General features: G+C 41.0%; 1 protein-coding gene across 1 annotated transcript; it reads left to right on the plus strand.

Moving 5' to 3' along the window:
• The first annotated feature begins 147 nt into the window (after positions 1-147).
• mpp2a (MAGUK p55 scaffold protein 2a) lies at positions 148-20,385 on the plus strand. The gene is made up of 14 exons (XM_075454424.1): positions 148-237; positions 5,965-6,013; positions 6,172-6,272; positions 6,384-6,539; positions 10,351-10,521; positions 12,117-12,224; positions 13,289-13,408; positions 13,590-13,721; positions 13,897-13,999; positions 14,758-14,826; positions 16,128-16,289; positions 16,500-16,702; positions 17,770-17,898; positions 18,018-20,385. The coding sequence occupies exons 2-14, from the start codon at positions 5,983-5,985 to the stop codon at positions 18,192-18,194; spliced, it is 1,662 nt and encodes a 553-aa protein (XP_075310539.1). The 5' UTR covers positions 148-237; positions 5,965-5,982; the 3' UTR covers positions 18,195-20,385.
• Positions 20,386-24,644: the final 4,259 nt, after the last annotated feature.

Below are 24,644 nucleotides of genomic sequence, written 5' to 3' on the forward strand. Positions count from 1 at the left end.
TCGTGGATCCAATAGACAGCAAACGTCCATTTTGTTAACAAAAGCAACAAAAAAAAAGGATTATTAGTGTTTTCCGAAAACACATTGGTCGAAAATGGTTTTATTCTGAAATTTTCTCGGAAACTGTGCGGATTTTTCTGCGTTATTAACACCTTTATGTCTACAACGAGCGAGACGACAACAAGACGCGCACGAGACATCACAGACAGCGGGAAGCTTGTCTCATTGTGTTTAAAGGTAAGTGAATTGCCTTCGAAGGAACGCAGACGTGGCAGTTTTAGTAGCTGGCGACATCTTGTACAGTGAATGGCGAGCCTCTTGCTCTCCCGTTTATATCGGTCCTAGCTCGTTTATTGTAAGAAAGCAGCTACAGTTGAGCTCGGTTGACAAAGGTGCGTCCGTGAGCCCTGTAATATCTGCGCGCGCTCGTAATAAGGCTGTAGTTAAGCCAACCAAACATGCTGTTTTGTGTTCTTTATCATATAGGCTGTTGTGTAGACGCGCGTGTATGTGAGTGTGTGTCGTGCTTTGTCATATGTGACCCTTGAGACTAATTAGAAGACCTCTCTGCGGGTGCTGCTCCCCCATTGTGCGCACTTGTGTTGATAATAAACAAAAGTTACCATTTAACAATCTTTAATAAAGTAGAATCTATCTATGCAACAGACAAACACGTTCATAATTAATGTCGACGTCATTAAAACCGTGACTGTGCACTCATACACTAAAACACAAATGACCTTATTAGCGAAATTGATATGTATATTCTTCCCACACCACAAAGGTGTTGTATTATTACATGCTGTAGAGACTGAGACACCTTCCTTTGAATGTATAAAAACGACAGAAAAAAGAGCAAAAGATTTGTATTGTTCCTCCAATCCTCCCACTTAATTCATAAATCATTAAAAAAAAAAGAGTTTTTTCTAAATATAGGAAAACAGCGTAATTAAACGCAAGCTCTATTGTACAGTCCTTTTGCATTCACACTTCTGAAGTAGGCCCTGTAAGTTTGTGCACATTACAACATTTGTTTCTTTATTTATGCAGCTCAGCAGATGGATGGCGGTGGGAGATGAAGGGAGGAGGGGCAGGGATGCTGGGTTGGGGGGCGTGTGTGCATAAATAACATTGTAATAGAAGGGAGGCTGTTGGGGGAAAGAGAATAAGGAGGGGTGTCATGGGGGAGCCTGCAAGAGAATGAGAACGTGGAGGGAGACAAAGGGGCAGGGCAGGGAGTTGAGGAGAGCATGAGGAGAAAAAGTACAATCAAGGAGAGAAGTGCATGTGAGTAAGTACTGCCTTTTTTTATAGTCAAAGGTTTTATGTGTTAGGACATAACAAAAGAAATGTCTGGTTGTTCACAGGACTTTGAATTAGGTAAATATACCTTTAAATAAACAATAACTCATATTACACTGTTCCCTTACCTAGTGTAACTCAAAATGCAGAAACAGTGAATAAAAATCTAACTACCCAATAACTTGAAGTAAATTGTTTTCCAAACAACATTATTAGTCTGGTAACATGTTGTTTTAGGACTTTCGACCCACTCTTCTTTAGAATGACGCTTTAGTTTATTGAGATTTGTGACCATTTGTTTATGCCTGGCTTTCTGAAGAAGCCACCATAGCATTTCGACCAGGTTGAGGTCTGGATTTTGGACCACTGCAACACGTTGATTCATTCAGTAGAGTTGCTGCTGTGCTTGAGATCATCATTCTGGTGCATGACTCCATTATTTAGTGGACAGATGGCCTCACATTTGGCTCAAGAATACTTTTGTATACAGTGGTGTTCATGGTTGACGTCATACTTGTAGGGGACCCAGGTCAAAATCATCACACCTCCACCACCATGCTTTACAGTTGGTATGAGGTGTTTGTGCTGATATGCTGTGTTTGGTTTTCTCCAAACGTGCTGCTGTGCATTATGACCAAACATCTCCTCTTTGGTCTGGTCTGTCCAAAGGACATTGTTCCAGAAGTCTTGTGGTTTGTTCAGATGCAGCTTTGCAAACTAAAGCTGTGCTGCCATGTTCTTTTAGGGATAAGCAACTTTCTCCTGCAATATTCCAAACTACCAATATATGTGCATGTGCTTTTGCTCTCTTGTTTTTTTCTATGTGTACTGTCATGAATTTTAACATTTAATATGCTAACCGAGGCCCGTGGAGTCTGAGATGTAGCTCTTGAATATTTCTCTGAACATTGCACAGTCTGACCTTAGGGTGAACCTGCTTGGACGTCCACTCCTGGGAACATTGATAGCTGTCTAGAATGTTTTCCACTTGCTTTGTCTCAGATAGATAAATATTGGCATGATGTAATACGTCATGTGTTGTTCATTTGAGGTCATATTTACCTAATGTTAAGATCTGGTATTGACCAAATTATGTTTGATTGTTACCTGATTCATAACACCTTAGAATTGAAACTTTTTTTTTACATAACTGTAGATAAATATTCTTAACTTTGTGAGAAGCACATGCAGCCTATAATTTGATGTAATCATACAATGATACACAGTATGAGTCAAAAGTTCAAATCCATCAAAGCAGAATAAGTGTTTAATATTAGATGGAGTAGTAGCCTCATTTTGCTGTGATCACAGCTTGTCTCAACCAACCTCGAGATGGAACACCCGGAACACTTTTCAGAGTCCCCAATTATGAGGAGCACTGCTATTTCTTCACTCTGGCTCATTCCAAACAATCTCAGTTGATCTATGTTTTGTTTATTGCTAAAGATGAGAAGTTTTATTCATGCAACCTGCTTTACAATTGTAATACTCAACTTACATGTTTTATCTAATACAAATCTCTACCAAACGACCCAATTATTTAACAAATCAAATCCACTGTTTGAAATCTAGAAAGTTCCCTTACATCCGTCAGAAGAAAGTAGTTGAGTCTCAGCAAGTTTCATCTTTTAAGGAGCTCAACTCGCATTCATTTTGCTGACATCAGCTTGCATACTGTACCATCCTTGCTCGTATTGGATGATTACAAACCCCATGTCTCAGATATTATGATTATGTCAGCCTCTCTTTAACACGTGTTTTTTACTCTTTACACCTATTTTTACGTTATTTTCTCTTCCAGTCTATCCTCCATTTGCCTGATGTGTTGTGTAATGCCTACTCTAGCAATAAGCAGTGATGTGCGTGTGTCTGTGACTGTGGGCATGTGTGTAAAAATGAAGGAGGACATGTTTCCATGGCAGCCATGAGCTTTTACAGCAGCATGTCATAGCAACAAGCATAGATTGGTAAATAAATAGATAGATAGATTTTAAATGGGATGTGTGTCTCTTAACTCTCCCTCTTCTCCAAATTGCGATTTTATTGTTTGTGTTGTCATGGCTATGTATAGATTAGTTAAATCCACAAACCCTTCCTTAGTGCTTGTCTGGCTCTCTCTCATCAGTCTCTCCTTTTTCGTCGGCCTCAGCCGCTTTCTTCCTCTTTCACTATGGACGTTTGTTTCCATAATTTCAACAGAAGCTCCACCCTCTCTTGCTGACATCACTGCCTGCCGCGTGTGTTTGTTGGGCTGTATTATGGTGGGGAAAAGAAGGAGTGTGTCAGGGTAATTCACCAACACAAGAACAGAGTGGCCGTACAGGCAGCTATTTAGGACAGTAGTTTTAGACATGGGTTTTCAAGCGCAAATCCTTTTCAAATCATCATCATTATTATAAACTCATTATCAGATCATTCTATATGCACCAATAAAGACTGAGGGATGCTGACTGAAGCTGTGTTTTGATCTTTGCCACAGAGTGAGCACTTCAATCTGGACAGGAAAGAAAATAGATGCTGAAATATAACGCAGCTGCAAAATCCAACAGCTGAGAGGTGTGAATGCAAAAACTCAACTTTCCTTATTGTCTAGAGTTAGAAGCGAAACTAGGCCCTTGTCTTCATGGTGAATATACCACCAGCTGTCTCAGCATATGGTCTGAGACAGGAGAAGACACCTACCCTGATTATGCAAAGGTAGCAGAATCCACATCCTGCGTCAGCTGCAGCAACATAATTGTGTACCATGAAAAATGATCATATAGTGATTTCGCTGTTGGAAAAGAAATGCAAATGGATGGGGAATTTATTTGAGTCAGACCACAACTTTCAGTCATGGAGTCACAGTTTGTTCACCAGGAAACAAAAACAAGAGCAAAAACTTTCAAGGGTCATTGTAATGTTAATGTGAAACTGTAATGGTTTCTGCACAGTTTCTGTACCAGAATAATCTCATACCCAGTGTTTAAAGGTGATAGAGAATCAAAATCATCTTTTTCACATTTTTGGTGTTAGTTCTGAGTCTCCCCGCTGTGGGGAGTGTACACAAAGTGCCAGCAAGTGTCAGAACCTCTGTTTCAAGTACTCCCCCTTTTTGAATATCCCCCAGAAAAAGTGCCAATCCGTTTTTGTGAAAAAGTGACATCACTTTTTCAGCAATCGCCCCCCCACACTCAAAACCACAGCCACCCCATTTCAGACACGCCCCTTGGGCAAGAAACAGAAACAGGTGTGCCTTCCAAGGCTGTGAAAGCGGACTACGATCGTTACATATTCTTCCCCCGGAAAGCAATGTTTGCGATCAATGGCTTTTATTTATTTTTAACAGCATCCCCAGTACATACAACCGCCGACTTTTCCTTTGCTCTGCGCATTTCACGGAGTACAGTTTCACAAACCTTGCACGATTCCGAGCAGGCTTCAGTCAGAATTTTGCTCAGTACAGGGTCAGTTCTAACAGGGACAGACAGACTGCAGCGAGGTGTGCTATTGGTCCGGTCAATTTGACACGCTAACATTAATATAATAGCTACAGCTTCAGCTATATAGCTAAATAAACAGTGACAGAAATAAATAAATGTATATTTAACTGAGTTACATGTCGGGCCATCCATGTTTCATGGGGTTAAGTTAAAGCTGCAGTCGGCAGGTTTTCAAAATTACGAGTCTAAAGTCGGAAAATTTGAACTGATACAACTTTCAGGTCCCTCCCCCAACCTCTAACAAGCTCTGAATCGCCCCCCAAACCCCTCCCCCTCTGTGGACGAGGTTGTGCACGTGAGTTCACACCAGTGTGAGCGCACACAAGCTGGGGCAGACTCACGCTCAGCAGCGTGTGCACAAGCTGTGATTGACAGGTAGGATTCCTCCACCCTAACTTGATTGGTTAAAAACAGCCGGGAGCGCTCGGTTTTTGCAAGCATGATTACAGGCTTCAGAGGGAGCTACAGATTTCGTTATTTTTCCTAAACAGCCTATTTAATATTCTACTTCCAGAATCCCATGACAGTTCAAGCTAATATGACTAAAAAAAAGTTGCCGACCGCAGCTTTAAAGACATGCTAAATGGTAACTAACAAGCAAAATGAGCATATTAACCTGATAATATTAATGGCTCACATCAGATGAGAAATATAAAAAGTATCCGATCATCAAGTAACTTACGTCATCACCGACGCACACTGTTGTACAAAGTATGAAGATTAATTCAACGAGTTCAATACACAGAAAGCATGCGCAAAAGTCTCCGCATGAAGCGACTTGCCATGACGTGTACTCCTTTACGAAGGGAATTCACAACAAAGTGCATCATCAAACTGTTATTGATGCACTATAATGTATACAAAATAAGTGTGTAATAATTCTAATGAATGTAATAATTTATTGTTTTTAGGAATGTACTATTATATGAATGAAAGGGGCAGAAAAGTTTCAGGTCGTTTTATCACTGGTTGTAGCCTCATATTTACTTTACAGACATGACAGTGGTTTCATCTCCTTTCTGCAAAAAAGCTTACAAGTTTTGATTGAATGTAGTAAGTGTAGGATAGCAACCTATTCGTTTTCACAATGTCACCTTTTCAGCAGCCGTTTACTATAAACTTCCGCCACATTCGATTTGTTTGTCATTTTCCCGCTCTGTTTACTCTCTCTGTCTCTCAGATTGACTGAAGCTCTGCCATGCCTGTGGCCTCCACCAGGACTGAGCCTGGTGAGACCTGACACGACCCTTCATATTAGCACCATATCACCATATCATTTTTCTGTCTTTATTCACAACTCTCCACTTAGATCCAGATTATAAAAAGGCTTTTCAATGGAAAGGGATTTACTATAAAACATATATGTGTGTTTGCCTGTGTGTTGCAGTGCCCCAGGTGTTGGACGCAATGAGTGACAGCACCACCAGCTCCACCATCGCCAATGACCTGGACCTCATCTACCTCAAAGGAATCATGGAGAGCCCTCTGGTGTGACTCACACAGACACGCAAATATGTACATGCTTAAAATAGAAACCATTCATGATGACTGTGTGTGATTAATACGTGAAACACGCTGATGTTGATCACTTTGTGTTAGGAGCAAGAGGAGAGCCTGAAGGAGCCACGACTGTCGCCAGTGAGGGAGAACAACGTGGAGCTCCTGCAGGAGATCCTCAGAGACCTGGACCCGTTCACACATCGCTCTGACAGTGCAGCTGAGCTCACCCGCATACTCACACAGCCTCACTTCCAGGTGTGGAAGTCACACACATTTACTATGCCACATTTTGATACCTTCAAAATAGACAAATAGTGACAAATAGTTACTGTAAAGGTTATCATTAAGTTAGATTATTTTACCCTCACAGTGTGTTCAGTTGGTTAAATGTGGAATCTGAGTATTACAACCCCAAATCCAGAAAAGGATGTTATGTAAAATTTAAATACAAACAGAATGCAATGATTTGCAAACGTCACAAACTGATATTTTATTCTCAATAGAACATAGAAAAACATCAAATGCTGAAAGTGAGACATTTTACTTTTTCATTGACATACTTGCTCATCTTGAATGTGATAGCAGCAATATATCTGCTGGGAAATAACAGTACTAAATAGTTTTGTTACGATACCAACATTTTGGTATCGATACCGGTACCAACATGTATTTCGATACTCTTCAATAGTTTTCCAAATAAAAAGAGAACACAAAAAATATCATTATTGACTTTATTTTGATAGAAAATCTTAGAACTATAACTATGCATCAGTAAATAAAATAAAATACCACAAAGACAGGCTTTTCTAATGCACAGACAACACAATACTAAAATAAATAAAATATTAAATAATATAAATAGGCTATTTAAACTAGAGAAAGTGGTCGCTAATTGCAATGCAGCTTTAATTTTTTTCCAGAGCTACTTTTGTGGAGAGTGAAGGGGGCTGGCGTTGCTTGATTTTAGTACTGAATGTGGCTTTATTTCATGGGTATGTAAGTTATTACCTGTCGTTCAATGAACTCCTTATGCAGGTCTCGGTGCTCGTCCTTCAAGTGTGTTGCCAAGTTGGAAGTGTTTCCACCCTTGGCCAGACATGTTTTGTAACACCGTTTGCACAGTGGTGCTTCGGTGTTAATGGCTTCACCGTGCTCATTTGTCTTAAAGCTGAAGTAATTCCATATTGCACTTCACGCGTCTTTCACTCTCTTTATCTCCTCTCTCTCTGTTGCCAGACTCCTGCTCCATTTGCTGCTCCACACTGCTTGCTCACTTGCTCGCCTGCTTGCTCCGGCTTGCTCGCCTCGACTCAAAATACAATGCGGTGATGTCACGCGGCGACGCAAAAAAAAAAAATGAAAAAAAGTACCGGCCTCATCCAAGCACAGTATAGTACCGTTTTAAATGCCTCAGTACCCCGCCACCAATTTAGTACCGGTATACCGAACAAGCCTTGTACTAAAAAGCTGTAGGAACATGTTAGAAATAATTGGGTCAGTTGGGGACAGTTGGATCATGATTGAATATAAAACAAGAGAGGCTGAGTCTCTCAGACATAAAGACCGGCAGAGGCCAGAGCAGTTTTTCTCAAATTTGCTCAGTGCCGCTGCAGTTCCGCTCCGGTAACGCTCACACCACAAGTCTAGAGCATGCACAAATCCAGCCAGAATTCACCTGTGCCTTCAACAATTAACAAAACTGTTGGCCTACACTTCAAAAATCGTTTGCTCCTTCTTTAAAATTTGAGCAAGCATGGAGCAATTTCACCAGAGTGGAATACATTTTTTTGGTGAGCAGGGAGCGGAACTGAGCGGAGCACTTTGGTGTGACTTTGAGCGGTGGAGCGGGAGAGCGAACACCTATGTGAGCGAGGAGCGGAAATTCTTACCGCTCAGCTCCCTTCACATACTCTGGCAGAGTCTCAGAAAACTGCAAAAAGATGCTTCTACAAACTGTGGAGCCGCTCTAGAATGTTCTGCAATTTAAAATAAAAGACTTTTGAATACACCATCAACTCCATCCAGTACATAATATCATCAAATGATTCAGAGAATAAGGAGATATATGCATAGATATCTCTGTGTGCCAGACACAGCCAAAAAAAAATCGAGATTAGTTGCCTGCGATCTTCAGGCTTGATTCTGTCCTGGAAAGCACTGCATGGGCGCAGGAAAACTTCAAGAAATCATTGTATGTGAATACAGTTAGTTCTCTGTGCCATCCACAAATACATGTTAAAGCTCGATCATACACAGAAAAGGCCATATGTGAACATAGTCCAAAAACACTGCCATCTTCTATGGACCAAAACTTATCTGAAATGGAAAACCGTTCTTTGTTCAGATTAATTGAAATTTTAAATTATTTTTGGAAGTCATGTACGCTGCATCCTCTGGACTAAAGAGGAGAGGGGGCATCTTGTTTTTTATCAGCTCTCAGTTCTGACAGTATTTGGATGCATTAGTACCTATGACTCTGGCAACTTGCACATCTGAAACGGCACCATCCATTTTCAGGGAAGGTCTGGCATATTTCAGTAAGACAAATCTAAACCCCACACTTCCATCTGTTACAACACCATAGCTTCGTAGTGGAAGAGTCTGGAGGTCCGTTTCACAAAGCAGGTTTAGTGAAAACTTTATTGACCCTGAAATGAGGGAAACTCTGAGTTTTCCGTTTCACAAAGGGAGGTAACTCAGACCAGAGAAAGAGGGGTAACTCTAGCCTGTTTCACAGAGAGGGGTAACTTAAGCTCTCGGTCAGTTACCGCAGTAACAGACTCTATGAACCTAACTTGGTCAGGACCAAGTTTTACTCAATGAACCTCGAGTTTCTCTCGGTCTCCGCCCTCTTTCAGCCACACACGTCATTTGATTTCCCCGTTCATCGGGAGATGGTTATCAGATTGCGCATAGATGTTTTAGCATTTCCAGACAATTAACTTTTTGAGCAGCACCATCAGAATCTGTTGGGACAAAAGAAAAAAATGAAAATAATATGAATAGGCTTAAAAAAAGGCCTATTATCTTTTATAAAGGCACTTGGGGGTGGACTCCCTCCAGGGTTTCCCTCAGCCACTGGCCTTCTAATATTCTGGCTTAAGGCCAGCTCTTCTGCCTCCGTAAGATGTGGCGGTGCTGGGCCACCACCGTTTTACGGGCATCTGTCTTCTTTCTGTTGGCTGAGTAGAAGTCTGTGTTAGTTTAAATAGGCTTAAATATTTAACTGAACATGATGTAGATGAGAAGACATTTATGTGTGTGTGGAAACAACATTATGTTGGGGATAAAACAATTGCACAGTGAAATAGCCACTTAATATTTACTTTACAGTGTAAAACATGATCAAAATGAGGTACCTCCATGCCAAGGTCTCACCTGTTTGAACAATGTTTTTATATTTCATCTTAAAAACTGCTGCCAAGTGCGCTTCTCCCCCGCGGGATTGCACCTAAATTAAATAAATGAATAGGCTACCATTCAAGCAGTTTTCCCCTGTAATATTATCGTGATTGCAAAGGACTACATTTAAACTTTCGCATTGACCCGAGCTAGAATGTTCTCCCACGCCGTTTCCCTCTCTTTTGCAGCTGCAGCGGTGTTGCACTTCTTTCTAAAAACGTGTTGAAACTCGCCATATGAGCGCATTAAGATTTCCAATTCGAGGTTGGTGAAAAACGTAGCCCTCCTCTTTCCCGTTGCCATGGTGACTTGTCGAATCGGGGCTCCATTGATGCTGGCTTTTTATAGTTGCATGCGCTAAACCCAAGGTGAAACTACTCAGAGTTGACTAAACTCACTCAAATCAGAGTTTCTGGAACCGGAATCTCAGAGTTTTCTATCTCAGAGTAGATCAACTCAGAGTTCAGGAATAGAGTTTGTTGAACCTGCTTTGTGAAACGGACCCTTGGTGCTGGACCTATTTGAATATAAAAAAAATGTCACTTTAAACATTTGATATGTTTTGCGGGCTCTGTTGTGAGTCTTTGCATTCTCACACTTTTTGGAAATGGGGTTGTAAAAAGAAGTAAAAATAATGTTACATATGCGATATTTTGTGTCTCAGTCTCTACTGGAGACTCATGATTCAGTGGCCTCACAGGCGTGTGATAGCCCACCTCCCAGCCCATGTGATTTTGTGGATAATGAACCACAAGACAGCCACACAAACAACCTGCACCTGCCCCCTGATGCTATCCGCATGGTGGGCATACGTAAAGTGGCTGGTGAGCATCTGGTAAGACAATTATTTTATTATTTAGTAAACATGTGACACGGCTGAGTTTATTCCGATTTTTTAACTACACTACTCAAAAAAATAATGGGAACACTAAAATAACACTTCCTAGATCTCAATCAATGAAATATTGAAAATCATTATTCATTACATAGTGTAATGCGTTGAAAACAAAATAACGATCAATGTAAATCAAAATTATTGGGTCTGGATTTGGAATTTTACTCAAAACAAAAGTGGAAAATCACATTGCATCCAACTTCACTGGAAATTCCTCAAGACAAGTCAAAGTGAGGCTCAGTAGTGTGTGTGGCCTCCACGTGGCTGTATGACCTCCCTACAACGCCTGGGCTCCTGATGAGACGGCGGATGTTCTCCTGAGGGATCTCCTCCCAGACCTGGATTAAAGCATCAGTCCTGGACAGTCTGTGGTGCAATGCGGCGTTGGTGGATGGAACGAGACATCATGTCCCAGATGTGCTCAACTGGTTTCAGGTTTGGGGAACGGACAGGCCGGTCCATAGCATCAATGCCTTCATCATGCAGGAACTGCTGACACACTTCAGCCACATGAAGCCGAGCATTGTCATGCATCAGAAGGAACCCAGGGCCCGCTGCGCCAGCATATGGGCTCACAATGGGTCTGAGGATCTCATCCCGGTACCTAATGGCAGTCAGGGTATCTCTGGCTGGCACATGGAGGGCTGTGCGACCTTCCAAAGAAATGCCAAACCGGTCATGCTGGAGGATGCTGCAGGCAGCAGAACGTTCTCCACGGCGTCTCCAGACTCTGTCACATCTGTCACATGTGCTCAGTGTGAACCTGCTCTCATCCATGCCAATCGCCCTGCACGGTGTTGGGCCGTAAGCACAAGCCCAACTTGTGGACTTCGGGCCCTCATACCACCCTCATGGAGTCTGTTTCTGACAGTTTGAGGAGAAACATGCATATTAGTGGCCTGCTGGAGGTAATTCTGCAGGGCTCTGGCAGCGCTCCTCCTGTTCCTCCTTGCACAAAGGAGGAGGTAGCTGTCCTGCTGCTAGGTTGTTGCCCTCCTACGGCCCCCTCCATGTCTCCTGGTATCTCCTCCATGCTCTGAATACTGTGCTGAAAGACACAGCAAATCTTCTTGCCACAGCTCACGTTGATGTGCCATCCTGGATGAGCAATATCTGTGGGATGTAGACACCGCCTCATGCTACCTCTGGGGGTGAGAGCACTGACAAAATGCAAAAGGGACCAAAACATTAGCCAGAAAGGATGATAACAGAGAAATAGTCAGTGGTCACCACCTGCAGAACCACTCCTTTATAGGGGTTGTCTTGCTAATTTCCTCTCATTTCCACCTGTTGTCTGTTCCATTTGCACAACAGTAGGTGAAACTGATTCACAATCAGTGTTGCTTCCTAACTGGACAGGTTGATTTCACAGAAGTTTGATTGACTTGGAGTTACATTGTGTTGTGTAGGTGTTCCCATTATTTTTTTGAGCAGTGTATATTAACTTTAGGCTAACCTCCTAATGAAGATGAGACCATTTTTTTTAATTTTTTATTAAAAGTGATAACAGCATACCTTAATTATGTTTTTTTCAGGGAGTGACATTTAAGGTGGAGGGTGGAGAGCTGGTGATAGCCAGAATCCTCCACGGTGGGATGATAGACCAGCAAGGACTGCTGCATGTAGGAGATATCATCAAAGAGGTAAGTGAGAGTTTTCTGCTTGTTTCTTGATTTTTGAAATTGGGAGTTTAGATTTTTTTCATGCAGAACTGGTATAGTTTAGGGGAAAAATGCTATGAGCAACCTTAGCATAATTTTGAAAGAGTAAAAAGCAATTATTTCACTGTATTTGCAGACAGTGATAGGGTGACTCTCATGCTATCCCACACAATGCATACACCTGAGCAGACAGCCCAAGAAAATAGTTATGTATGTTTTAAAGTACTCACAGTTTAGCTTAAGATCAAAGGAAACCAGTCCAGGTAAAAAGCTGTATAAAAAGCTTTTTCTAACTTCATGTTATTGCGCTTTTATGTTACTATCATATTGTTCTTCCCCTCCTCAGCCAACACAACATTTTTATAATTTATTTTGCTTTTCAAATCTTTGACATTTTATTTATTATAAGATATAATTTTGAAGTAATATATTTGTATTTGTGAGCAGATATAGGCAAGGCAAGGCAAGGCAATTTTATTTATAGAGCACAATTCATACACAGGGCAATTCAAAGTGCTTTACAGCTACATAAAATCACAAGAAGGCAATAAAACCATTAAAAAGGAATAAAATAAAAGAAAAGAAAGAAATTAAAAAAGAAAGAAATTTAAAACCCATTAAAATAATCATTAAGTAATTAAAAAGTGAAGAGTGCAGATAAAATACTTTCAGGTGTCATATGCACAGCTAAATAGAACTGTTTTCAGCCTGGATTTAAACATTGTCAGAGTTGAGGCTTGTCTCACATCTTCTGGAAGACTGTTCCAGACTTTAGGAGCATAAAACTGAAACGCAGCCTCACCTTGTTTAGTCCTGACTCTGGGCACCAGCAGGAGACCCCTCCCTGAGGTTCTCAGAGCCCGAGTTGGTTCATATGGCTCTAACATGTCAGAGATGTACTTTGGCGAATAAGAAAAATATAAGAAAAAAACAAAAAAAACTGATAGCTTTCTTCTTGAAAGAGTGATTAAGAGAAAATTTTATTAAGGTTTCTTTTTTTTCTTAATCTGATATTTGAATTTGTTCCTCGTCCACTGTGCTTTCAGGTGAACGGGCGTGAGGTGCGCCGGGACCCCAGAGTTTTGCAGGAGGAGCTCCAGGCAACCAGTGGAATTGTGTTTCTGAAGATTCTGCCCAGCTACCACGAGGCCATTCCACCAAGACAGGTGACACATATACTCACCACACACACAATGCACACACAAGGCTGTGCCTCATGTTGTAGGTTGTGCTGGAATCTCAATAGGTTTTATATGGTGATTATGTGAACAAATATGTCAGTTATATCACTGAGGACAAAAGAGTGCCCAGTGAGATAAAGACACACATTTTCATGTATTTCCACAGGTTTACTTCAAGTGTCACTATGACTATGACCCGGCCAATGACAACCTAATCCCATGTAAGCAGGCGGGCTTGAGGTTTGAAACGGGAGACATCCTGCAGATAGTCAACCAGGACGATGTCAACTGGTGGCAGGTGACAGAGACAGCATGTGTACATAGTACATGTGTGTGTGCCTACATTTAATTTTGTTTGATACAGTATGTGATAACCTTCTGTATAAGCAAATACTAAAAAAGTAATAAAACTTTAGGATCCTTTTATTTGTTAGCATTCAGCTCTTCTTTGTGTGTATGCATACGCTGTGCAGGCCCTTCATGTAGAGGGTGGGAGTGCAGGGCTGATCCCCAGTCAGATGTTGGAGGAAAAAAGAAAAGCTTTTGTCAAGAAGGATGTAGAGTTGGCTCCTGCAGGTAACTTAGACAGAAACAAGCAGATGACAATGATTGTCCAATGATCACTCTTTGCTGGCATCTAGTGGTGAAATCCCAGGCCCGCAAAAAAATGTTTAATGTGTAAGAGCTGATGATCTTTATGAAACTTCACTAAAATTCCAAATCATCCGCAATCCAAATGTTGCTCTGCAGTGAATGCATGAGTGCAGTTATGATGTCTGTAGACTTAGAATGGGCTTTAAAGAATATAAATTCCTAATGGAGCTGTAGAGGATGAGAGGTTGGGGTTAAGTTTCTCCAATTCATCTGGCTAAGAAACTTCAACAATTCTGCAGGAAAAGTTTGACATCATTTTAAATGTGCCTCTTGGATAAAGCCACTAATTTCCTAATGCCAACAGTTTGGCACATAAACATGTTTTTTTTTGTTGTTGTTGTTGTTTGTTTTGTTTTATGCTGCTTGGAATAAAAGCTTTGCTCTGAGAGGGTCTCTTTGAACAGTGTAGTTTGATTCAGCTGGTAGTATTAACCTCCACTTAATAAGCATATCCACAAACATTCAAAATTTGTTAGATATAACCAGAGATGATGTGTGAAAGGTGTACAGATTGGAGAGGGTGTCATGTTTTCCTGCATGAATATGATTAGCCATTACCCGTTAACTGGATGCCAGCAGCTGAGTCTGTGACTGTGAAGTATGAATCATTCTGATAAGCAAACGCAAGTCTGACTTCACTTCTCTGCCTGCGGGAATGCTGTTTTCTTTTACTGTTAAAGGAAATCTTTGCACTGGTGTTGGAGGGAGGAAGAAGAAGAAAATGATGTATGTGACCACTAAAAATGCAGGTAACAGTACAATTTCTGTATTATTTCTGTAGTTTATAATGATGAATTTTGCATTTTCTTCCTGTGTGAATCACTTAAGTTTTTCATTCTTTTTGTTTCACCTCTTTTCTTTGTTTTTTCATCCGTCTTGTCCTCAATTAAATTCAGTTTATTTATATAGTGCCAAATCACAACAAATGTCATCTCAAGGCACTTCAATGACATAGTCCAAGTCAAGCCAATTAGAATCCAATTCATTGTTATCAAATCCAATTAATACAATTCAAAATAATACAATTCACACATACAAAGCCAATTCTAAAACAATTTCCTAGCTAAGGAAATCAACAGATTGCACCGAAACTTCTCTTCGGTCCAGTCTCCCATCCTGAGCATGCATGAGGCGACTGTGGAAAGGTACGACTCCCTTTTAACAGGAAGAAACCTCTGGCAGAACCAGACTCAGGAAGAAACCTCTGGCAGAACCAGACTCAGGAAGGGTGGCCATCCACCTCGACCAGCTGGGCTTTGAGAAGACAGAAAAGAGGGGAAGAACCACTGTAACACCATTTAAAGGATACCTGTTGGAACAGGGAAACACGAGTTAATGACAACAATAATGCCAAATGTACAAAATGTCATATGAGGAAACAAAAGAGGGAAAAACAGAGCAAAGTGAGGAAAGGTGTGACAGATGAGGCCCCCCAGCAGGCTAGGCCTATAGCAGCTTAACTATGGGATGTTTCAGGCTCACCTGAACGATCTCTAACTAGAAGCTTTATCAAAAAAGAAAGTTTTAAGCCTTATCTTAAAGTTAGAGAGGGTGTCTGCTTCCCCGACATTTACTGGCAGCTTATTCCACAAGAGAGGGGCCTGATAACTGAAGGCTCTGCCTCCCATTCTACTTTTAGAAACTCTGGGAGTAAAGTAAACCTGCAGTTTGGGAGCGAAGTGCTCTGTTAGGAAAATATCTTATAATTAGATGTTTAAGATATGATGGAGCTCGGTCATTAAGAGCTTTATATGTGAGGAGAAAAATCTTAAAATCTGTTCTGAATTTAACAGGGAGCCAATGAAGAGAAGCTAAAACTGGAGAAATATGATCTCTCCTGTTAGATCTCACCAGAACTCTGGTTGCAGCATTTTGGATCAGCTGAAGGCTTTTCGGAGAATTCACTCTGAGACAGGATGTTCCTAATTTTAAATATATTACGAAGGTGAAAGAAGGCAGTCCTAGAAACCTTATTTACATGTGAGTCAAATATAAAAATGTCCTGTCTTTGCATGCATTAATCCCACCTGTCCTTCTTCATCTCTCTCAGAGTTTGACAGGCACGAGATACTGCTGTACGAGGAGGTGGCCAAGGTCCCGCCTTTTAAGAGGAAAACTCTGATTTTAATTGGTGCCCAGGGTGTGGGTAGGCGTCGACTTAAGGCCAAGCTTCTACTGAGGGATCCACAGCTTTTTGGCACCACCATTCCATGTATGATATCTGCTGCATTTAAATGCTTTATTATGCAATCAAATATAAAAATGTAACTGCCCCTCAGAATAAAATGTGTACAGTACATGACGAATATTTATTCTCTCTTAATTAACACAACATCTTGGGTTGGAACCTGGAATAATTCAATGTCTAGCACGAGTCGGGATATGTGCGATACTGACACTCTGTATTTTATATTCCATCCAGACACCTCCAGAAAGCCCAAAAAAGATGAGCGTGAGAGTCGGATGTATGCTTTCACAAGCCGCAGCAAGATGGAGACCGACATCAAGAACGGACGCTATCTGGAGTTCGGAGAGTATGAGGGCAACCTGTACGGTTTAAAGATCGACTCCATACATGAGGTCATAGAGGCGGGACGCATCTGCATTCTGGACGCCAACCCGCAGGTTGACTTTTTCCACTGTTGTAATTTTTTTACAACAATGTTTTCATCATCACTGTCAAATCAATCTCAAGGTCAACATATGAACCTGAATTTAAGCTATTTAAAGCTGAATCACATCTGTCAGCCCATTTTTCCTTAGTTTTAAGTGAGGAGGGACAAAATTTAACGTTGGTCCTGCTTGTTTTCCATTTTGTTGTTCTGTTGCCATGCATGGGAGTGCCAAGAACCCCCCCCCAGCACTGGCTGTTTAATATATCCCTGTTGCGCTGCACAGTTGGACCTCACTATGAAACAGCTTTGACACAAGCATTAGTCTTGTCCACAATGCTGATTGTCTTATCATTAGTTCTCCTGTGGCACTCATTAGACTGATTGTGTTTAATTGTCAACTTATTGGAGTGGTTGGATTCAGAGGTCTGAATCCAGGGTTGCACTGAATTGGACTCTGTCTGATACAGTGTTGGTGTTGTAGCTACAAGAGTAATCACCCAGAGTTTTTATTTATCAGTACCTTCTGTTAGAACCTCCCATAACGTTGTGTGGTGTTTGATTTTTAGCATTCAGAATTTTATCATCCACGTTTCAACCTTTTGACAAACCTTGAAAACCCTTCACCTTTTTCGAGCTTTTATGTCTCAACTTGTAAGAAAGTGTATAAAAACACTTTTTCCCTAGCACTGCAGTAAGTAAATAACTGGTCCAGGATTGACTCCCAACAGTGCAGCATTAAAGTCCCCCGTAGCTCCATGAGGTCACCAAATGATCATTTTTAAATGTTTGCAGTCTGCTCATAACCACATTTATCACTGCTTCAGGCTTTATTTTCATTTTATCTTGAATCTACCCAACACACTCAGTTCCTGATACTTTCTGAAAAGCTCTATTGAGACAGTGGATATCATGTGCTTCCCTCAAGGGTATCTTATCAATGAAAACTGTGAGAGAGCACACCGTTACTCATTTACTGTCGTCAATCACAAATCTAATACCAGCTGGTGGACTTAAACCCAGCAGTTTGTCAATTTAACATCTCTGTGTGTTCTTTGTGCATGTGTGTGTTCACTGTAGTCTCTTAAAGTGCTGCGGACCTCTGAATTCTTGCCATACGTGGTGTTCCTTCAGTCTCCGGACTTTGAGGTCCTCAAGGCGATGAACTGCTCAGCTTTAGAGGCAGGAGTGGTCGATAAGAGTCTAACGGTACAAAACACTTACTAGAAATCATTGAGCAATGAGTTACCATGATTTCTGTATCACAAAGCAGTCAGTAAAAACTAAGATATGTGTTTTGTTTTTTTTGTTTGTTTTTTTATCTGCAGGATGAGGAGCTACAGAGGACATGTGATGAGAGCGCTAAAATTCAAGCAGCCTATGGTTACTACTTTGACCTGAGCATCATCAATGAGAACCTCGAAGAGACCTACCGTACCGTCAAAGCTGCACTGGAAACGGTTTCTAAAAACCCACAGTGGGTCCCTGTCACCTGGGTGTTCTAGAGGGAGGCCACAGAAGGGAGTAAACATGAGGAACAAGAAAGAAAAAATCCCTAAAAATAGCCCATTTTGTAAATATTTGTATTTTCCACAGACAGCTGACCTCTGCAGCTGCGCAGCATTAGATCAGACAGCCATTATTTAAAAAGGACTTTTAAAGAATGAGGAGGAAGAAGAAAGGAAGGGAGCTCTTAAACTGTATCTGGATACATGTGTGTCTTTGCGCATCTGTGTGTGTCTATTTATGTACACGCAGGGAGTGTGTTCCCATTGTAAAACTCTTTCCATTTAACAGTGTAGCTCTGGATTTAGGTGCAGATAATAGGACAGTATGCCATTATTTACCTAAAGATTTCAGACTTTTGTATGTTTTTGAAGCACTGCGCCATTACTGATGATCATCAGCAGACTTAGTCATTGTTTACATTTCACAGGCAAGATCAGCGTTCTTGGAAAACTGCTCATTTGTTTGTCACAAAGCATGGTGAGGTCAAAAAATGACCATTGCTAAGCATTTAATAGTTTTTTTTACTATCCATTGACATAGCAAACATATAAGCTCTATCTTCAACACAGACATCAGCAACAGGCAAACCTCACGTTGTATTTGTTGTCTTGTCTTGTTTTTTTTTAAAGCGCAGTTATCAACTCGCATACAGAGGCAATCCAAGGTAACAAATAAACAGGTTCTAAAGGACAGAAAGCTCAACAATATGACAATACTGTGATTATAAGAAGGGGAAGAAAATGCATCATTTAGAACTACTTTGGAGGGTCTAATTAAGAGCAGCATGGTTATAACCAAGTCAGTCATCCCCAGCTCTTAAATACATCTAATGCTAATGTTTGGGTAAATAGCAGCGTACAAGCAGATGTATGTGAATAAAATTACTCAGACATATCATCAGCATGGTTTGTAGAAGCTCTCGATGCAAACACACTCACACATATTATTGTACAAAAGCTCTATTCTGTATAGTTTAAAAAAAACACACACACATGATCATGAGTTTACACTTTTATGTTGTAGTATTTCTGATTTGGAGTATTTATTCACTGAGTTGTACACAGTTTGTAGATAGCATGTAGATGCACAAGGATGAATTAGCCGAGTATTTGAGATATGTGACACTTTAGTGATAGCATTCAGAATGTCATGTGTAAAGACATGCCTATGCCAACCCACGAGTGAGTAACATACGAACTGAGGCACTTTAAACTTCAACATATTTGTGTTGTCCATTTTTACTTTTGCTTTTCAGATGTGTTTTCCTCTCGTGGGTCAGCATACATGTCTACTGTCAATAGTGCCAACTCCAGTCTTTTTGACCACATCGTTTTTGTACTTTTTGTGGCAGCTACTTAATACTTTTGATGCACAATTAATTGTTTTGTGATAAATAAGGAAATTTGGCATGTGTCAAACACTATAAGTATTGACAACTAACTGACAGTAAGCTGTATTAGGAGGGAGACCTTTTAAGTAATGCAGTCTTTGTTTGTGCTAAACGTTGCTTGAAATGACAGATGCTTGTCTGGCAGCTATACTTGCTCTGTCACCTGGAGTGTTGGGATATACCAACATTGCTCTCGAGGACATTCCAAAACCTCACTGTGTCCTTTTTCTATGAAATCTCATGGATGCAATAATAATTTGTTTGTCTCTGTATCTTTACCAACTTGCATACATTTTAGCATGTAAGCAGCAACTCTGAGCATCATTTAGCTTTTCGTTCTGTTTCATGAATTTAACACGATGACACTGATCGACTAATGGTAAAATATTCTAAATCTAGGTGTAATACATATGTACTACTGAAACATTCCATAATGTTATATAACAAATATGTTCAGTTTGGCTGGAGGATGATGCCGGAAACTTTAATTAATTAAGAAAAAACTTTACTTTTCTGTTTTAGGATGCACATTTACTACACAGCACCAAGAGTAAACTGGTTTGAAGTCTAATAAACTGATCAATGCTCTTCATTTTTAATAAACCTAAGTCATATCAGTCAGAAATATTGATGATCACGACCAATTACTTTATTATAGAAAGAAAAGTAATCACATGCAGCGAAAAGGACAAAATCTCTGCAGTCGCATTAAATTAGACGGTGAATTGAGTCTGAATTTTGCTGTAAGTTTGCTAATATTGATGTTTCTCTCCGCTCAGAATAAATTATTGATTAGATTTTTTTTTATTGTGTGTTTTTTTCTTGCATTTGTTTCATATGTGCTTGCAACTATAAAAAATAAAAGGGCTTGAGTGCTCACCCCATCATTTGATATTCTCATTTTGAAGCGAGCACTGCACTTTCGTGCAGCCAAAGGGATGACAGTACTCTATGCAAAGGGTAAAAAAAAAGAAATTAAGATATTTCTTGATACAAAAGCTTTCCTAGCCCCTCTTTATTCTTAACAGAAAATAATTCTGTGTGCTACTGCCGTTTTGAACACGTATGATCCTGTTATGATAGAAAAATAAAAACTTGTGCTGCCACATGAAACATTAACAGGTTGAACAGCTTATGTTTATGTTTCAAAGACTCTCAAGTTTGATTATGAATCAAATATCTTAACAAGTATGACACAAACTTATGAAAACGAGCATGGATTGTTGTTCCAAATATGATGAACAAGGCAGCAAGTTTGATCTCCAGATTTTTCATTTGTTAAATTTCAAGTTGTCTGTTTCATTAACTCAGTCTTTCATTGCCCTTAGCCTCAGCCGTTGTTGTACCAAATGTCCTTCCAAAATGCTTAATTGGGATTGTAAACTTTAAACTTGCTTAGCATCAACTTTTAATGTAGCATTTTGACCACATGGATGCTGGCATGAAATATCAGTATCTACTATAAAGCACTACTGTCCCTCAAGTAGCGAGGGTGTGACTCTTGGTTGTGTCTTGGCATAATATGCCTTACAACAGGCAAATAAGCTGTATAAATATTGTTTTCATTTATATACAAGCAAATCAGTTCCCCTCAGCAGAAATAAACCACTTCAGTCCTATATTTTTGATCAAACAGACCAGAACATATGAGCTGTCGGAAGGACAATGAGCCATAGGTGAATGAGATGAGCATTCACTGCTACTCACAGCCAGCCACACCGAGGAAAAGCATAGACAGAAAAAGCGAACAAGGAACAAAAGAAAGTAGAGATTTGGAGGGTAAAGGAAAAACAACAAGAACCTGACAACATATTGTCATCCTAGATTGTCAAATGCTTTTTTATCAATGCAGCCTCCCTATGAATGGGTTTGTAAAGTGGTGAACCGTCTTGGTTGATAAACAGTGTACCAGACGAGAGGAGTTGATCCAGTCTGCTCTGAATTGTTCCAATGTGGGAGCTCTTTCAGTAAATAATGTCCAGTGTCCCAAAAACCTCAAGATAAGAGCACAGGAATAGAATAAAAGTTTTGGGAGACCTACTCCCCCTCTATAAACTTCACAGATTCATGTGTGGTCTCTTTCCACTCAAGATAATATCCTTAAATATACTATCAAACCCATTTGTGTTTATATTTTTAGAGGAGATTCCTAATGGAAGCAAATGATTCAACCAGTAACCATGTACCAAGGTACTGCACAGAATCAGCAGCAGAGCCACTTACTTTACTCCAATTTATCGGTAGAAATTTGAGAAATAATTCATTAGTTTTAAAAGTGAAACTATTGGTTTAAATGGGGTTGGGCACAAACACAGGGCTGTTTTCTGGCTGTGACATCAGTTTGTTGGCAGAGCCATTGAATATAACTACAGGAAAACCATCAACATGCCTTAATGCAGCTGCGAGCACTTCAATTCAATTCAATTCAAAAATACTTTATTTATCCCAGAGGGAAATTAAATGTTGATGTAACTCAATTAAATCAAGGAGTTATTATAGATGCTGATGGCTGTGGGCAGGAAAGATTTCCTGTACCGGTCCGTTTTGCATCCAAACTGAAGAAGCCTTTGACTGAAGAGATTCTGTTTTCCGATAACAGTCTCATGGAGAGGATGTTCAGGGTTGTCCATAATTCTCTTGATTTTATGCAAAATCCTTCTTTGCATCATTGTCTCCAGAGGTTCCACAGTCGTCCCCAGAACAGAACCAGCCTTCCTTATCAGGTTGTTGAGTCTTTTTAGGTCCCTGGTTCTGATGCTGCTGCCCCAACAGATGACGCAAGAGGAAATGACGCTCTCAACAACAGACTTGTAGAAGATCTGCAACATCTTGTTGCAAACCTTGAAGGACCTTAGCTTCCTCAAGAAGTACAGTCTGCTCTGTCCTTTCTTGTAGATGACTTCACTGTTGTGTCTCCAGTCCAGTCTGTTGTCCAGATGAACACCAAGGTATTTATATTCCTCAACCAACTCCACTTTTTCTCCCATGATGGAAACAGGGTTTGATCTGACCCTGTTTCTCCTGAAATCTACAATCATCTCCTTTGTTTTGTTAACATTCAAGATGAGATGATTGTTCTCACACCATGCCACAAAGCGGTCCACCAGCTCTCTGTACTCAGCTTCTTGTCCATCTCTGATACACCCGACAACTGCAGAGTCATCTGAATATTTCTGTAGATGACAGGAGTCTGACTTGTACTGGAAGTCTGAAGTGTACAGAGTGAAAAGGAATGGTGAGAGTACAGTCCCCTGTGGTGCTCCTGTGCTGCTGATCACCTGGTTAGACACACAATTCTTCAGTCTGACAAACTGTGGTCTGTTTGTCAGGTAGTCATTAATCCAGGTGATTGTTGAGGCCTCCACCTGAGTCTTCTGGAGTTTCAGACGAAGCAGATCAGGCTGAATTGTGTTAAATGCACTGGAGAAATCAAAGAACATAATCCTCACAGTGCTGCCTGCTTTGTCCAGATGACAGTGGGTTTGTTGAAGCAGGTGTATGATAGCGTCTTCAACTCCAACTCCATGGCGATAAGCAAACTGCAGGGGGTCCTGATATGTGCTGGTTTGCTTACACAGGTGGGTCAACAGGAGTCTCTCCAGGACCTTCATGATGTGGGATGTCAGGGCAACAGGTCTGTAGTCATTGATGTCTGAAGGGTGAGTTTTCTTTGGTACCGGAACCAGACTGGATGTCTTCCACAACAGTGGTACCTTCTCTTGGGTCAAGCTAAGGTTGAAAAGGTGTTTCAGAATCCCACAGAGCTGCTCTGCACAGGCCTTCAGGACTCGAGGGCTGACACCATCTGGACCTGCAGCCTTGTTCCGGTTCAGTCTCTCCAACTGCCTTTTCACCTGACTTCTAGAAACAGAAAAGTGTGAGGGGGAGGCAAAGGGGACAGCAGCATCTCACTGCTCACCTGATTGGGTTGAAGACAAACTAGTGGAAGCAGAAGAATCCATGACTGAGGTGGAGATGGAGATGTTACAGGAAAGCTGTGGGTCAGAGGAGGGTGGGATGTCTCTTTGGCTGGGAACAGGAGGAGGCCTGTGATCTTCTTCATTCCTGACCACACATCTCTGATATTGTTCCACTGCAGTTTACTCTCAAGCTTCTTTCTATACACCTCCTAGCTCTCTCTGATCTTGACTTTGAGCTGCTTCTGTATACTCCTCAGTAACTCCCTGTCTCGCTCCCTAAAGGCTCTTTTTTTCTTGTTCAATAGTTCCTTTAGCTCACTGGTGATCCAGGGTTTGTTATTAGGGAAGCATCTCACTGTTCTGGTGGGGATGGTGTTGTCCACACAGAAGTTTATTTAGTCAGTCACACACTCAGTCATGGCATTAATGTCCTCTCCATGTGGCTTACAAAGAGAAATCCAATCGGTTGCATCAAAACAACCCTGTAAGGCTTCTTCAGCTTCCTGTGACCACTTTCTAACAGTCCTTTTTGTGACAGGTAGTCTCTGGACAAGGGGTTTATATGCTGAACAGAGAAAAACTGTCATGTTCTTCGCGAGAGTTTGAACCCACATGCAGATTACACTCGGAAGACGGGAGAAGGTTAACAGTCTTTATTAGCAAAACCCTGGAAGCAGGAATAACAGGCGCCCTGATGACTTGGAGTTAGAACCGGGCTGGCGTCCTGATGACTTGGAGTTAGAACCGGGCTGGCGTCCTGATGACTTGGAGTTAGAACCGGGCTGGCGTCCTGATGACTTGGAGGTAGAACCGGACTCGGCGTCTTGGTAGCTTGGTAGATAGCAAAGCGAGCATCTGGAAGGTTTCCCTCTTGGTGTGCAAGGATCACCTGGAACAAGGTAAGTAACAAAGTTTGATTTTAAAGTGGTTAGAGTTTTAGCCTAGAGGTAATGAACGTACCATAGGAGTCAACACTCTGACGGTGAGTTCCTGGCAGCAGCTTCTCCTTTATGCTGTCCACTGATGAGCTCTGATGGAGAACACCTGCCCAGGAACCCAGCAGGAGACCAGACGCCATCTTCAGGGGAGACAAGGAAGCAGCAGCCAAGGACAAAACAGAACACAGCCAGAACCCT

The sequence above is a fragment of the Odontesthes bonariensis genome, chromosome 21 (assembly GCF_027942865.1).
Source record: "Odontesthes bonariensis isolate fOdoBon6 chromosome 21, fOdoBon6.hap1, whole genome shotgun sequence".
Classification (NCBI taxonomy): Eukaryota; Metazoa; Chordata; class Actinopteri; order Atheriniformes; family Atherinopsidae; genus Odontesthes; species Odontesthes bonariensis.

Bases quoted from the DNA above. Each gene is read 5' to 3' on its own strand.
- mpp2a (XM_075454424.1), top strand. From the start codon at position 5,983: ATGCCTGTGGCCTCCACCAGGACTGAGCCTG. The intron at 12,225-13,288 runs GTAAGTGAGAGT...CTGTGCTTTCAG, and splicing joins TAGGAGATATCATCAAAGAG to GTGAACGGGCGTGAGGTGCG. The intron at 13,722-13,896 runs GTGACAGAGACA...TACGCTGTGCAG, and splicing joins ACGATGTCAACTGGTGGCAG to GCCCTTCATGTAGAGGGTGG.